The 16888-nt window shown below is 41.3% G+C and overlaps 1 protein-coding gene across 1 annotated transcript in view; it reads right to left on the bottom strand.

Moving 5' to 3' along the window:
• ttn.2 (titin, tandem duplicate 2) overlaps nt 1-16888 on the bottom strand; it is a 254218-nt gene that overhangs the window by 160846 nt on the left and 76484 nt on the right. Inside the window, exons 63-78 of the mRNA XM_083996112.1 lie at nt 16565-16843; nt 16165-16452; nt 15796-16074; nt 15174-15455; nt 14060-14338; nt 13665-13946; nt 13282-13560; nt 12616-12903; nt 10492-10770; nt 9642-9923; nt 8402-8680; nt 7004-7291; nt 5845-6132; nt 5009-5299; nt 2351-2638; nt 506-616 (exon numbers count right to left, since the gene is read on the bottom strand). Of these exons, the coding sequence (XP_083852238.1) occupies nt 506-616; nt 2351-2638; nt 5009-5299; nt 5845-6132; nt 7004-7291; nt 8402-8680; nt 9642-9923; nt 10492-10770; nt 12616-12903; nt 13282-13560; nt 13665-13946; nt 14060-14338; nt 15174-15455; nt 15796-16074; nt 16165-16452; nt 16565-16843 (4362 nt within the window). The remainder of the gene's footprint in view (nt 1-505; nt 617-2350; nt 2639-5008; nt 5300-5844; nt 6133-7003; nt 7292-8401; nt 8681-9641; nt 9924-10491; nt 10771-12615; nt 12904-13281; nt 13561-13664; nt 13947-14059; nt 14339-15173; nt 15456-15795; nt 16075-16164; nt 16453-16564; nt 16844-16888) is intronic.

Here is a 16888-nt window from a genome sequence, read left to right as displayed (position 1 = left end):
CTTGTTTCAAACTAATTTTCACTTGAAATAAGTAGAAAAATCTGCCAGTGAAAGCAAGTTTTTTGTGCTTGTAATAAGAAAGAAAAACTTGCTCCACTGTCAGATTTTTCTACTTATTTCAAGTGAAAATCAGCTTGAAAGAAGTAAAAAGTGTCTAAAAACAAGCTACTTTTTTTTATGTATAAATATACATATTTTAAGTACACTGCTCAAAAAAATAAAGGGAACACTTAAACAACACATCTTAGATCTCAATTAATGAAATATTGCAGTTTAAAATCGTTATTCAATATATAGTAGAGTGTGTTGAGAACAATATAACATAAAAATTATAAATGTAAATCAAAATTATCATCCCAGGTTGATTTCACACAGGTGTGATATACTTGGAGTTACAATGTGTTGTTTAAGTGTTCCCTTTATTTTTTTGAGCAGTATATAAGACAAATATTCTTGATAAGATATTGAGTTTTTGCAGTATATTGTGTATAAGTTGTCATCTCACTCTCAGTGATGTGGGCAGTTTTGGGCTCTTCGATGAAGAACAGGTTTTCCAGTTTCTTTGATGGAGCTGCAGCCGGAGCTTCAGTAGGAGACGGAGCTGCTCCTGCTTTTTCTACAACACAACAACGTCATGACGGTTAAAAACATAAACAAAAGCATTCTGTGTTTAGTTTTCGTGTTTTATATGATTGGAGAAAGCGAACAAACCTCAGTTCAACAACTGACAAATACAACAAGTCTGTATGTGAAGCTGCAGCACAGTTCTCACTATGTTTCCAACCTTGTGTGTCAAGAGATCTGCATATGATCACATTTGACTCCTCTAAATGTTCTTTGTCTTGCTTGTGAGACAGTTTTGTTCATAAAGAGAAAAGGAAAGGTTTCACAAACAAATCAACTAACTAAACTAAAAGATGAACCAACTGAGTATCAATTAAAGGCAAAAGCCCAGAAAACGTACTACAAAGGACATTACTTTATAACTTCTGTTTGTTTATAAATTAAGTTCATTATCATTATTATTACATCACTAGTTTGTAATTGGAAGAAAAGCTTTTTTCTTTGCTGCTCTGCTGTACAATAACATGTAATGACTAAAATCCTCCACCAGGTGGAGCCAACATGATTCAAGCAGCAGCGGCTCAGTTAACCTTCCTCTTGTGTTAGGGGTCGTCACCAACCCATATTTAGGTTTTTAATGCACAAAGAACGTGCACGTGTGTTTATTCCATCAAGGAACCTCTATTTAAATAAAGGAAAACAAAAACTTTTTTTTTTTTTCCACGAAATTCTCAAATGCTCTGGTTAAAATTATGACATTTGTGTTGTTAGGGTCAGTTTCAATTCTGTTATAATGATAAGATCAATAATAATTAGAGAGTTAAAACTAGAATTGTAAGTGCAAATCCAACTTTTTCATGGATGGAACCAAGAGATGAGAAACAAATGGGATGATAAGTAATTGATTTTAGTTTGTTTTACAGCTGATTTAAGACTCGGGTCAAAACTGACCCTAACACAAGAGATGGCAGCAGAAAACTACAAGAAGAAGATTAAACTAAAGTCAAGGGGTAAACTGACAAAAAAGACCAAAAATATTAAAACCAACATTTTCATGGATAAGGAAGCCCAACAATGTAACCAAGAGAAGAAAAACATATTGGATGAAAAAGAAATACGTTTTTAGTGTATTTTACAGCTGATTTAAGACACGGGTCAAAACAACCCTAACACAAGAGATAGTAGCAGAGAGCTAACACAAGACGAAGGGTTAATGAGTTGATTTACTTCTCAAGAAATCCTTAATTAATCATTAATCAATCAGAGGTTTTATTCTGAATGACATTATTACCTGTGTTCACTGAGTTAGACATTAAACTGATGGTGTGAAACTGAGAGACACCAGGCTTCTGAAAACCGCGGAGCTTCAGTGTTGTACACTGCAAAAACTCAAAATCTTTCCAAGAATATTTGTTTCATTTCTAGTCAAAACTAAACTCTTTTCACTCAATATTAGATTCATCACCTAACAATGAACTTGTTTTTAGATCATTTTCACTTGTTTCAAACAAATTTTCACTTGAAATAAGTAGAAAAATCTGCCAGTGAAAGCAAGTTTTTTGTGCTTGTTATAAGAAAGAAAAACTTGATCCACTGTTAGATTATTTCAAGTGAAACTCTGCTTTAAAGAAGTAAAAAGTGTCTAAAAACAAGCTGCTTTTTAATGTGATGAGTCTTATTTTAAGTAGAATGAGATTTGTTTTGACTAGAAATTAGACATTTTGACCAAAAATATGACAAATATTCTTGGTAAGATTTTGAGTTTTTGCAGTGTAACTTTTCTGACCTTTCACTGTGACTTTGGCTTTGCAGAACTCGCTGCCGGCGTCGTTGGTGGCCTTGCAGAGGTAGTCGCCGGCGTCGTGTCGGGACGCGGGGCTGATCTCCAGACACGCTGTCCCGTCGGAGAAGCTGATCTTGGTGCTTCCGGCTGAGGTCAGGTCCTTCCTGTCCTTCATCCACTGGATCTTGAGCGGGGCGGAGCCGCACACGTGACACCTCAGGCTCATCTTCTCGCCCTCGCTCACGGTCGCCGGTTTGAGAGGGACGTCGAACACCGGAGGCTTCTTGGCCTCTGCAGGAGAGAGGAGCTGCTTTCAGGCCTGAGCTGAGGCACCGAGGAGCCACTGAACAAGACTACGGCCAAAACATGGAACACTGAAATAGACCCAGAGGAACTCAAACAAACATCTAAACCCGTTCCACGTCTCCATGTTATACCAGCACAAAACCACTGCTCACTTGATAAAGACCATCACTCAGCCTTTATCACACAAAACCAGCTCTGAATTTCTTTGTCGGCTGGTTTGGCTGGCCTTTCTCTCCCAGCAGACTGATGTTTCCTCTCTGTTGAGTCAACGGATGTTTCCTCCAGTCACATGTCCAGGCAGAGCCATGGCTGGAAATGTGCTGCTAGCTACTGTATCATCATGTCTGCTGCTGATGTGGTGGAAGAGGAGCATGTGTCTCGTCTGATGGAACAGTATAGCTGCACCCTTCTTCTGTTTTCTAGACTATGATAATGTATATATGTGGACTCATGATGATGTGCCTTCATTGGAAGGCCCCCTGACCGCCATGTTTTTGTTTTGTGTTGTTCGTACAGTTGTATGGAGCTAGTGTGTATAGTATGAAAAATGTGATCTGACGGTGTATGTTTTACACACTTCTCTGTTGTTATTTGTTTTTGTATGTCCTCTTTGTAAAATGAAAATCCAATAAAGATATTGTTTGGAAAAAAAAAAAGAGGAGCATGTGTAGGTTCAAAAGAGGAGGACCCAGAGCTGAGCCCCCACACTTGTTCAGCACCAGACAGACCCACTCAGGCCAGAAGCATCTGATGATTCCCTGTAGAGCTCAGGGGCCTCATTTATCAAAGAGGTTGTAAAACTGCTACTAAATATTTGCGTACGGCGAAAAGACGAAAATGGCGTACACCCAAAATATTTACACCTTTTTCAGATCTATCAAACTGTGCGTACGCACAACTCTCCGCAATTTCTCTTTGATAAATCACACCGGACCCAAGAATGGTGCACACGTGAACACACCTCATACTCCACCCCCGGAACGCCTAGACACAACCATATATGGTCTGCACGTGCATATTAATTAGCCATGTGCGCTCTGTGGAGCGGCTACAAAGTGACAACAAAGTGACAAAAAAGACAACGGGCGGAGGGTGGGGGAAAGAAAGCAAGATACATGGCATCGGGCAATAAATCAGTCAGAAAAATGATCTTGCATTTTAATAAGCTACAATAAAAACAAAAACCTCCCAAATCTCAACAAAAGGGAGCAGAAAAAGAATAATCTTATGTAATCTTTTTTTTTTTTTTACCTAGATGTTAAAACAATGTAAAGCAGGATTTCCAGGATAGTTACCATTACTTTGAACGCCTTTCCACTACAGTTGCAGCTCTACTGGACTCGGTTTAGGTCATTTTCCATTACAGCTGAGTCCTTCACAGTTCCTCCTCAGGGCCGCGTTGTCTCGCTCTTTATTCTCTCGTCAGCTCCAAACTCACGTGCACCTCGTTAACTCAGGTGACAGAATAATAACAGTCTCAGTAGCTGCAGATCAGTGTGCGCTGCTGCCGGTGTGTTTTTAAACTTGGCGAGTTTGATCCTTGTCGGATGTCACACTAGAGTGTGTATAAGCAAAATCCTCAATCCGCTCTGTTTATCAATTAACATATAGCCTAGTGTTATTATAGAGCGGGTTGGATTGCCAGCATCAACGGTCCACCACTACCACAATTACTTCAAAAAATCCTACTATGCTCTTCTAAATGTACTCCGTGCTCCTCTCTCCCTCTCACACTGCAGTTCTCTGACTCAGCAACGGTGTCGCCAATTCCTCCTGTTCCTCAGAAAAGGTGTAAATCACGGTACGCCAGGGTCAAAATGGGTGTAAATGTCCTCACTTTTCCGCGCCAGGTTTTGGCTTGATAGATCCCAAATTTGGCGGAGAAAAGTGCGTACGCACAAAACGAGGGGAAAAGGGTGTAAAAAAAGGTGTATCCACAATGATAAATGAGGCCCCTGGTCTGTGAGGTTCAGGACTGAGCCGGCTCAGTTTCTACATCTTAGAAGACATGAAGCAGCCAGACTGAACCGTCTGTATGATAAACAACCAGTTTATGTGTCTCGTGTTTTAGTAAAGTGAGGACCCTGAGGAGGAAAGAAAGTGTGACTTGAGGTAGAGATTTATATCTCAACGCATCGTTTTTGTTAGTTTGTCTCATTTTTTTTGCTGATTAACAGAGGTGTATAAATAAATTATGGTAAATTGTTTTGTCTTGATTGACTGAAAACTGACCAAGAGTCCAGGCTCAAAAGATTCAGATTACAAAGAGAAAAGAGAGAAAGAGAAGCATCATATTCATGAATCAACTCGTCCTCCACGTGATGAACTTCTACTCACGGTGCGACTCCGACCCACCTGTGATGCCCACGGTGACGTCGCAGGAAGCTCTTCCAGCTTCGTTGGTTGCCTGGCAGCAGTATGTGCCGCTGTCGCTCAGCTGGCTGCTCTTGATGCACAGCACGGCCACGTTGCTCTTAAAGCTGATGTCAAACCTGTCAGAGCCGTGGATCTCGGTGCTGTCTTTGAACCAGCTGACGGACATGGGCTGCGAGCCGGACACGCGGCCCTCGATCTTCACCAGTTTGCCCTCCATGTCTTCAATGTGCTCGGAAGGTTTTTTGGTGAACACCGGAGGATTTTTACGCTCTGAAAACAAGACGAGGAAGTGTTGGTGAGGACGGGGAGCTTTCTTTCCTGCCACACAAAGAAACGCCCCTGAAGGGGGCTTGACTGTTTAAGAAGAGAACACTGCAAAAACTCAAAATCTTACCAAGAATATTTGTCTTATTTCTAGTCAAAACAAATCTCATTCTACTTCAAATAAGACTCATCACATTTTAAAAAGTAGCTTGTTTTTAGACACTTTTTACTTATTTCAAGCAAATTTTCCACTTTAAATAAGTAGAAAAATCTGACAGTGGAGCAAGTTTTTCTTTCTTATTACAAGCACAAAAAACTTGCTTTCACTGGCAGATTGTTCTACTTATTTCAAGTGAAAATTAGTTTGAAACAAGTGAAAATGATCTAAAAACAAGTTCATTTTTAGGTGATGAGTCTTATTTTAAGTGGAAAGAGATTAGTTCTGACTAGAAATGAGACATTTTGACAAGAAATAAGACAAATATTCTTGGAAAGATGTAGAGTTTTTGGAGTGAAGGCCGGATGAGCCGAGCGTGGCCCAACTTAAATACCTTTGACAGCGACGTCAGAGGAACAAGAGTCCTTCCCCATGTCGTTAGAGGCATGGCAGAAGTATCTGCCCGTGTCGGCTTTGTCTGCCTTCACTATAGTCAGGTGGGGCGTGTTGTCCACACAGCTGGTCTTATAGTTGCCCCCTGAGCGGATGTCTTTATGGTCTTTGGACCATGTGACTTTGATGGGGCCTGAGCCGGTCATGTGACACTCCAGCTCAACGCTGTCGCCCACGGTTACCTCCTGTGGTGACAACTTCCTGTCAAAGACCGGAGGGTATCTGGGTTCTGCAGGTCCACGACAGAGCAGGAAGAAGGTGAGGCCACCACAAGAAGAACAAGAAGAACAACAACACAACATTTCAATCATCTGCTCTCTCTCTCTTTACTTTAGTTACTTTACTGCACTCTACTCAGTTAAAGGGATAGTAGCATTTTTTTTAAGTGGGGTTGTATGATCTCCAAATAGCCCCTAAGTACTTTAATTGCAGTAGAAGACTCTCTGCACTCCTCCTGTTAGCAACGCCAGCCCATAATAGCCCTGCCCAGAGATTTACAACATACAGTGTTGTGAACAGACCCAAAGTAACGGTCTATTTTCACGGCCTAAAAGAGGTTTTACCTGAAAAAAAATACACAGTTCCATTGTTCGCTATAATATATTTTTTTCCAGCCCTTCAAAGTGCAGGAAAAACACAGTTTTTATTTGGACCTAACCAACTGCTGATCAGCGGGCGCTAACCCTGGGCGGAGGGATACGTGAGTTGGTTAGGTCCAAATAAAAACTGTGTTTTTCCTGCACTTTGAGGGGCTGGAAAAAATTATATTATAGCAAACAATGGAACGCTCTGGTGGACAATTTGTGAGCTGCACATTCACCACGCTATGAGATGATAACAGAACGTTACCAGACAGAGTTGTTTTAGAGGGAAATTCATGCAAAACCGCTGATGCACGTTGCCTTCAGGGACAGTTTTTCATCAAGCAGACTCTGTATTTACCCTGTATTTACCTCGAAAACGGCTCCGTAATTAAAGGTAAAGAACCTACAGCTATGACTATAGCGATTATGGCAATGGGCCAATTTGCCAAAATGTTGAACTATCCCTTTAAATCCTCCTCACTGAACCAGTCAGTCCCTCTCTCATGCTCCACAGACCTTGCAGGGTGAGTTTGGCTCTGCAGGAGGCGGAGCCAACGCTGTTAGTGGCCACACAGGTGTACTCTCCAGAGTGCCTCATCTCACCGCGGCTGATCTCCAGCACGGCCGTGTTATCATCGTACAACATGGAGAACTCCTCTCCCTGCCTCAGAGGCTCGCCGTCTTTCAGCCACGACACCTCGATAGGTGAAGAACCGGCGACACGGCACTCGAACCTGACAGCCTGACCCTCTGTCTGCTGCAGGCTGGTGATTTTCTTGGGGAAGGACGGAGGCGTTTTGGCCTCTGGAGGAGACATGACAGGGACAATTTAGCTTTCATCTTGAAACAACTGCTCTAAAGATAAGATAAGATAAGATAAGATAAGATATATAAGATAAGATGAGATAAGATAAGACAAGACAAGATAAGACAAGACAAGACCAGACCAGATCAGATTTCCCCACAATGCGGAAATTTACAGGGTTGCATCAGCAGACAACAACAAAGAAATGTAGTACAGATAATAAATAGTAGATAGCAATAGTAGTAAAAAAAAGAAAGAAAGCAGTATTTGTAATAGAGTATGATTAAGTAGGAAAAAATAAATAAGAAAAAATATATACACATTCCAATCTCGCCAACAACTTCCACCAGGTGGAGTGGACATCCCAGGACAGAGCTGGACTTCTTGATCAACTTGTTCAGTCTCTTCCTGTCCACAGCTAAGATGTTGCTCCTCCAGCAGACCACTCCATAGGAAAGACTATATCAGTGGTTCTCAAAGTGAGGGCAAAAATGCACGCTATTGGCGCTAACATTGACTAAAAAGGTAATGTTCTTCAGTCTCGAACAAATATTTGTGTTTGCTTCAAAATTTTGTCCAATGGGGGTCCATGGTCTAATTTTTGTCAATTTAGGGGGCCTTGATGTAAAAAAGTTTGAGAACCACTGGACTACATAATTCAAATATGAGGCTTTAAACACTGTGACATTTTTTTTATCACTTTTTATAGAACTTGTTCGAAAACTTTTTTGAGAGATTGTACCATTTTTAAAAAACATTTTACCACTTTTTTCTAGAATTGTTTTTGAGAAATTTTCTAGAATTTTTTTTCCTTTTTCCTTTTTTTTTTTCAAGAAACTTTTGTTGTTTACCTTTTTTTTCTCAAAATTTTTACCACTTTTTCTAGAAATGTTAAAACGCTTTCCAGAATTTTTTCTTCAATATTTCCAAAAATGCATGCTATTGGCCCCTAACATTGACTAAAAAAGTAATGTTCTTCAGTCTCAAACAAATATTTGTGTTTGCTTCAAAATTTTCTCCAATGGGGGTCCATGGTCAAATTTTTGTCAATTTAGGGAGAACCACTGGACTACATAATTCAAACATGAGGCTTTAAACACTGTGTTTACCTTGCACATTCAGTTTGCAGGTGGAGGAGGCGGCGCCGATGCCGTTCTCAGCTTTGCAGGTGTACTCTCCGATGTCGGCCTTGGACGCTTTGCTGAGCTTCAGACAGGCAACGCCCTTCGAGTACTCCAGCTTGCAGGTCGGGCTGGACCGGACTTTGCCGTCCGCCTTGAACCAGGACACCTTGATCTCAGGTGTTCCTGCAACCTGACACTTCAGACACACGGCGTCTCCAGCCGTAACCTCCATGGGCTCCAGAGACTCGACAAAGTACGGCGGCTCTGCAGGCAACAGACATGAACCATTAAAACGAACCAGGAGAAATGATGTCTGCTGGTTGCAGATACTGGACCAATCAGAGCCAAGAACCTGCCCAACACCATTTATCGACTTTTATTGTTTGGAAAATTAAGAATAACTGAGGCTTCAAAAATCATGTTGATTATGTTATATTTTAAATGATGATACTTATTTGAATCTAAAATTGTACATGAAGAGAGTACTGTTCGCGGGCCTAACCGCAGCAAAGAAAATGTTGATAAAGAGATGGAAACCACCACATGTTCTAAATGTGTCTCTGTGGAAAGTATCGTTTTATGAAATTCTGTTATTAGAAATCTCCAGTGCCCGAGTTCAAATGGCAAAGACAGAAACTATACAAAATTTGGAATTGGCAGCTGAGGAAGTTAAAGCTCTGTTTTGAGGCTACTTGAATGTACCTGAGAATGTATATTTACAATGTGTGTATTTTATTTTATTTTTTTTATTTATTTTATTATTTTATTTTTCTTTCATGTAATGGTTTTCATAATTTCATGTTACCCTCATGATAGGGGGAGGAGTAAGGGGTATAGATGAATGGAAATGAAATGAAATAAAATAAAATAAAAAGTTGATCACAAAAAAAAAAAATCATGTTGAGTTTCTCTAAACATATTCAGTGTTCATTCCAGATCTAACTTACAAAAGGTTCCTAACTTAAAATTATTTCTACCTATGAGTGACTTCAAGTGTATTATAAAGAATGCATTGAGGGAAGAGTGTCATTGTTCTCGTATGAACTATGCATGAGTATCTGAGTTTTGTTTTATTGTTTATTTTATATCTTGTATGGACTGATTTTACATGGCTGCTACCTTGGCCCGGTCTCTCTTGTAAAAGAGATCTCAGATCTCAATAGGACATCCTGGTTAAATAAAAGATTCACTTCAGTGTCACTCAGCAAACAGAGGTTGAACTCACCAAGGATGGACACAGCTGCCTCACATGTGTCCTTTCCAGCATCGTTGGACACTTCGCAGCTGTAGCTTCCCGCTGCCTCCTTGTCGTCTGTGCTGAGACACTCCAGGATGCAGGAGCTTTCCGTCGTGGTGATGTTGTATTTGTAAGAGGCAAAGATCTGCTGTCCGTCTTTGTACCAGTTCACTGTGATCTTGGGAGTTCCGGTGTACGTGCACTCCAGCGTTAATGCTTTTCCCTTCTCAACTGACACGTCTTTCAGCTTCTTGGAGAAGGCTGCAGGCTCTGAGGGACGAGAGCAACCAGAAACAAAATTAACCTTCCACCTGTGTTGCGGTCGCCTTCTGACCCGTTTTCTTTTTTTCGACCCCGTTATAATAAGAACAAGTGCAAAACCTACCTTTTCATGGACAAGGAAGCCTAATAATGTAACCAAGATATGAGAAACAAATGGGATGATAAATAATTGTTTGTAGTGTGTTTTACAGCTGATTTAAGACTCGGGTCAAAACTGACCCTAACACAAGAGATGGTAGCAGAAAACTAACAAGAGGAAGGTTAAATTGAAGACAAGAGGCCCATGGGGCTCACACCAAAATATTAAAACCAACATTTTCATGGATAAGGAAGCCTAACAATGTAACCAAGAGAAGAAAAACAAGTTGGATGAAAGGTTTTTTAGTGTATTTTACAGCTGATTTAAGACACGGGTCAAAACCGACCCTCGCAAAAGAGATAGTAGCAGAAAGCTAACACAAGAAAAACTGATGAGTCTGATCTCTACTACATTGTGCAAATGTAAAGGCAGTGAATCCACAGAACAACAGAGGAAACAACTTTATGTGCAACCAACCTTTGACAGCGAGATTTACGGGGCAGTTTTCCTTTCCCGCGTCATTAATTATCTGACAAGTGTACTCTCCTGCGTGAGATTTGTCCACATTGAAAATCTCCAGAAGAACCTGGTTATCCTTCAGGGAGAACTGGCAGCCCTGTCCGGACAGCATCTCCTTCGTTCCTCTGAACCACTTGAGCTTTAGTGGGGCGCTGCCTTTCACCATGGCTGAGAAAGTCACGTTAGAACCGGGCATCGCCTCCACCGGCTGCGGTGGCACCACGAAAGACGGAGGTTCTGGATACAGAAAGTCAACATGTTGGAATCTTTGTTTCCTTCAAGCTAATATTTTATGATGCATAAAATCTAAACGGATGAGCCAAAACATTATGACCATCAACTCTAATATCCTGTGCACACGTCCAACCTACTGAGACATGAACTCTGTAACACCTCAGAACAACGGTTCTTGAGAGGGTTCAAGGGGGTCCTCAACCTTTTCTTGAAATTTTACCACTTTTTTCTAAAATTTTTAAAGCAGAAGTAAGCGGAATATTTGTGTTAATATAAGTCTTAAAGGCCCCATGCTGTGCACTTTTCTCTGGGTTTATTTACCTGCTGATATCCCTAACAAAATGTATCATTGGTTTTGAGTACCTGTGATCTGCTTAATATCGTTTATATTGCCCCTTTCTGGAGTTCTAACAGGCACAGGTCATTTGGCCAATCAGAAGAGAGAATGAGAACCTCTCCTCTGATTGGCTGACTGTTTTAGAGTGGCATGTGGTCGGGCCAATCACAGGCAAGTAACTGAAACCTAAGCTGCATTCATAAAAATTGAAAAAAAAAACAACTGGTCACGGTGGGCGGAGTTACCTTGTGTGTGACATCACAGAAAGGAGGAAGTGCTATCTGCTCGTCTTAAAGAGAATGTTCCTACAAATGGGTGGTGTGTGTCTCTCCGTTTATGACCAATTTGATGCATGGGGCAGTATATACGTGGCCCAGAGACCTCCCCAAGCACGAAAAAATAACCAAAATCACATTTTTCATGCCATGGGGCCTTTAAATAGTTGTATCTTCCGATAGCAATCACTTACATAGAGTGTTTGGTCTGAAACACGGGTCTGTCAGTCACTCTGCTCTGCTGTAAGCCGAGGAGAAAACTTTCCCTGTATCCTACAACCTTTATCCAATGAGGAGAGAGAACGGCATAAAGGGGCGGTCCTCTCTGTGTGTGCAGCCAAGGGATGCGTGTGAATGTGGTGACTGCTAACTCCATCGGCTGACAGGAAGTTAGCCAAAACCACCGGATCGCTTACTTCTGCTTCAACTTCTTTTTCTGGGAGAAATTTTTACCACTTGTTTTATTATTATCATTATTTTTTTTCCTTTTTTTGGGGGAGAAATTTTACCATGATTTCTAGATTTTTTTTTTTGAGAAATTTTACCACTTTTTTCTAGAAATGTTTCAACTTCTTTTGGAGAAATTGTACCACTTTCTTCCAGAAATTTCTCTATAATCTTTGCAAAAATTCATTTTAATTTTAATTTTATCTAATTTGAACGTACATTGACTAAGTAAATATTTGTGTATTTCTGGTGTTTGCTTCGAAATTTTGTCCAATGGGGGTCCATGGTCTAATTTAGGGGTCCTTGATGTAAAAAAAAATTGAGAACCACTGCCTTAGAAGGTCCCTGTGGTATCTGGTACCAGTAGATCCACTGAGTCCTGTTAGTTGAGAGGTGGAACCACCAACATTCGTTTACCAGATCCTCTAATCCTCTGTTGGTGGACTCTCACCACAGCATACCAACACTGGCTCCAAGAACATGGGTAGTTACAGTCTAATATTTCCCGGACCTTTACATGTGCATTTGTTATCAGATACTGATACTGTAATGTTATTAGCTTCATCTGAGTGGTTACAATGTTTTGGCTCATCAGTGTGAATCTCTGCTCAAAACAGAAACCCCAACAGTCACTCCAACCAGTTGGATCTGAGTTTATCATCTTGATTTAGTCACTGAGCTGTCATTAAATAGTAACTACTCATTTCTATTATAGACCTTCAGCATTAAGAGGGTCTTCATTTAAAACAGTTCTGGCTCTCTGATCATTAAATTCCTGTAGTGACTGACCTTTGACAACCAAGGCAGCTGTGGTTTCACTAGATCCCGCCTTGTTGACAGCTTTGCATTTGTACTCTCCAGAGTCGGACAGCTTCAGTGTGGGCACTTTGAGCGTGCAATTGTTGTCAGTGAAAGAAATATCATAATTTGGTCCACTCTGTATCTCCTCCCCATCATGGTACCATGAGATGGTGAAAGGCGGAGAACCTGACACTTTACACTCCATCTCTCCAGCATTTCCAACAACTGTGTTACAGTCTCTCAACTTTCTTGAGAATGTTGGGGGTATGAGCTTGTCTGTCAGAGAGGAAAAACAGGACAAATACAGCTGTAAATAAGTTTTCATTAACAGGGCTGGGTGTCAAATAATGTTCTTTTCATTCAGAGGTGGCGAAAGTTTTTTCACCAAGTATTGAAAACTGGCACAATGATATGAGTTGAAATAGTTTCTGATTCAAAACTGTATCAACATCGGACTGAGTTGTATTTAGTGTTTGTCTCGGATAAGTTTGTTTCAACATTTAACAATTGAGAAATTTGGATTTGGTAGTACATTCCCACAAGTTGGAAGATAAAAAAGATAAAAAGATTTTTGTTAAAAAAGATCAGTATCATTGGCAATAACTTGAACATTTTCAAAAGAATATCCAGCCCTAGTAGAGCGAAGACACCAACCTAAAACGGTGAGATTGATTTTACTCAGGTCCTTCCCGACCTCGTTCATAACCTCAAACGTATACTCTCCAGAGTCCACCTTCTCAGCAGACAGAACATTCAGGCTGGAAATCATCCGAGAAAATGAGATTTTGTATTTCCTCCCAGAGGCCAGCTCCACGCCATCCTTGAACCACTTGGGCACGAGCTCTGGGGTTCCGCACACTTTGACCTCAAGGGCGGCGATATCGCCTGCTGTCACGCTCAGAGTGTCGGGCTTGTCCACGATCTTTGCAGGTTCTGGAATCAACAGAGAGGGAGGAGAACATGTTTTCAATCAAACCTGCAAGAGAAGCGGGAAAAACAAAACTGCAAGAGAAAGAGAGAATTATATGTTTACAAACCTAGAACAGTCAAGTTAGCGAAACACTCCACACTCCCAGCATCGTTTCTGAGTTGGCAGGTGTATTTGCCTGCCGTGGTCGCATCGGCTTTAAAGACTTTAAGAGCGACTTGGTTGTTCTCAAAGGTGATTTTCCTGTTGTCACCGTCCCTGAGAATGTGATCCTTGTCTTGAACCCAGGACACAGTAATGGGTTCAGAGCCTTTAACAGTGGCCACAAGGGTCACCTCCTCTCCCAGTATCACTGTCATGTTTGACAGTTTCTTCACAAATGATGGCGGCTCTGAAGAGAGGAGAAAAACAGCGCAAAAGGGAAAGTCAGCAAGGTGCCAAAAGTAATTTAAAATCTAAAACTAAGAATTTTTTTTATTTGAAACCATCGCAATTTCTACTGACCTCTGAGATTAACTGTCGTCTGGCAGGTGTCACTTCCTACACTGTTTGACACTTTGCACTCATATTCGCCGACATCTGAGGGCTCTATCCCAATGACATGTAGCGTGGCTGAGCTGCCCTCGCTCACCATCTTATACTTCCTGCTCTCCATCAGAGGTTTCCTGTCTTTGAACCAGGTGACCTGGAACGGAGCTGTACCGCTCATTTCGCAGTACAGACTCACGTCCTTACCCTTCAGCCCCTCAACGGGCTGGGGTACTGTCACAAAAGATGGGGCATCTAAAAGAAGATCAGGAAACTGTTAATCAAGCAAACACCGGAAAAGAATCCATGATCCATGACTAAATCTTAAAGCTGAGACCTGTAACATTTCATGACTAATTGCGCTTTACAGTGGCAGCCCAAAAAACTATGAATGCTTAGTTATCAATGTTTGTGCTTTGTAAAACTTTGTAAAACTGTGTAACTAAGGTGAAGATGAATTTTCCTAGTAGGCACTTGAGCTACAACTGATGTGGTGGAATTGGTAAAGGGGATTTATGGAACTACAGCGATTCTGGAGAGTTTAGGTGAAAGGTTGTCGTGGCTACAAATAAGATGGTGGAGTAGCTGTGAACGATGGGTGTAAAAACAGCTAATGTGCAAGGCTGGAAAGTGGAAGATTGTTGGAACTATAGCTAAATGGCAGATTTGATGTAGTTTGTTGGTATTATAGTGCAGCTGGCAGTGTTTGATGGCACTGCAGCAAAACTGTTGACATAGCAAAGTTGATGGAATGACAATGACTTATAGAAAAGCCAATTAAGTATATGTGGAAGATGTGAAAAATTAAATATTTTGCCACCGATCTACTGAATCAGATTTTTCTATTTGCATGTGAAAAATATAAGAGCTGTTCTGTTCTCAAAGCGGGATCTAGTGAAACCACGGAGAAAGTGGAAAAAATGTGTTTCTTTGAGTTTGACAATAGGCCACTGCACTAGGGTGAAATTTAAAGAACTTTAAAAACGTTACAGGATCCAGCTTTAAGCTAATATACACTGAGCAAACAGTGCATCAGAAAGTCAGACCAAAAAATAATAAATGATGGTTAGGAAGTCAGAGAGAGGCTGACCTTTAACGGTAATTGTGCTGCTGCAGCTGACACTACCAGCATCATTCTGAGCCTCACAGGTGTAAACTCCATCATCATCAAAGCTGGTGGAGAGCAGTTCAAGGACTGCTACTGAGTCAACAAATGATGTCCTGTGCTTGTCCCCATCTGTGACTTTAGTCTCGTGTTTGTACCAGGTCACTCTCAGAGGAGCTGTGCCTTTGACTTTGCACTCCAGGCGGAGTGAGACACCCCTCTTAACAAACTTAGTAGCGGGGAGTTTCAGCACAAACTCTGGTGGTTCTGGAAAGCCAAAATACAGATAAGTTAGTTGCTGGAAGCACTAAGGTAAACTTCAGACTGATGGGTCTGACAGGCAAAAAGTGAGCACATGAGATACGCCAAAGAGATGAGTTCACAATGAGGTGTTAGCAGAGGCAGGATGGTTGTACAAAATGCAGGTGCAACATGAAGGCAACAAACAGTTGTTGATGAGAAGCTGCATTGGTGGAAAAGCTTCAAATAACAACAATGAAGTGCTGCAAAGCTGGAACATGTCGCAGAATCACTAGTTTTACCCAGTGATGCACAAGTGAGATGAAAAGAGCCACGCAAGAGTTGCTTTAAAAGATGAAAATCCAACCTTTGACAGTCAAGTCTGCACTACAGCGCACAGACCCAGCATCATTGCTGACTTGGCAAGAGTAAACTCCACCATGGGCGACACCCACTGAGAAGAGCTCTAAGAAGCAAGATAGCCCTTCCAGTCCCGTGAAACAAGTGGGTCCAGTCATGAGCTCAGTGTCATCCTTGTACCATTTGACTGTGAATGGAGGAGTTCCCTTAAATAAGCCTCTGAAGCGGACAGTGGCATTTGGTAGGGCCACCTGGGACTCAGGTGGTGTCACAAAACTTGGAGGTTCTGAAGGGAACAGGATGGAGCTGGTTAAAGAGATACTCACCTTTTGGTTTAGGATTATTTGACCAATCACATGGAAGAGTTTAGTCTGACCTTTGACCATGAGGGATCCACTGCATTCACAACTTCCAGCTGCATTTGTCAGTTTGCAAGAATAAGATCCTGCATCTGATCTCTCTAGCTGCTCAATTTCAATTGACACAGCATTGTCCTGCTGAATGAGTTTGTGTTTCACACCACTAGAGATTTTGCTCTGGTCTTTCTGCCATTCCACACTGATCGGGAGGGAGCCAGATATTTTGCAACATATCTGAACAAAGGAGCCCAATATCTCCTGCATATCTACCAAGGGTTTGATGAAGCTTGGAGGAATTACTTGTTCTGTTACAAAGAGAACAATGAAAAAAAGTAGTTACAACAATCTGTTCAACATGTACCTATTACTACTATATACTACTATGTACCAGAGGAGTTTCACAATTTCCACACCAACCTAGGACAATCACTTTGACTTTGCAGGTGCAGCTACTGATGTGATTTGCAACCTCGAAGACATATTCTCCTTGGTCTTCTTTCTGAGCGGACTGAATTTTTAAGCTGCTGACGTTGTTCTCAAAGCTCAGTTTATGTTGCCTGATGGACTGAAGCTCCTTGCCATCCTTAATCCACTTCACTTTGAGCTCAGGGGAGCCCATAACCTTACAGTCCAGGCTGACTGGATCTCCAACTGTGACCCTTATCACTTCAGGTTTCTCTGTGATCTGAGGAGGCTCTACAATGCAAAGCGAAAAGTCAGAAATTTGTTAAGTGTCCAACC

The sequence above is a fragment of the Trachurus trachurus genome, assembly GCF_905171665.1.
Source record: "Trachurus trachurus genome assembly, chromosome: 21".
Lineage (NCBI taxonomy): Eukaryota > Metazoa > Chordata > Actinopteri > Carangiformes > Carangidae > Trachurus > Trachurus trachurus.
The sequence above is the reverse complement of the archived record's forward strand: the minus strand, read 5'-3'. Positions and strand labels throughout refer to the sequence as shown.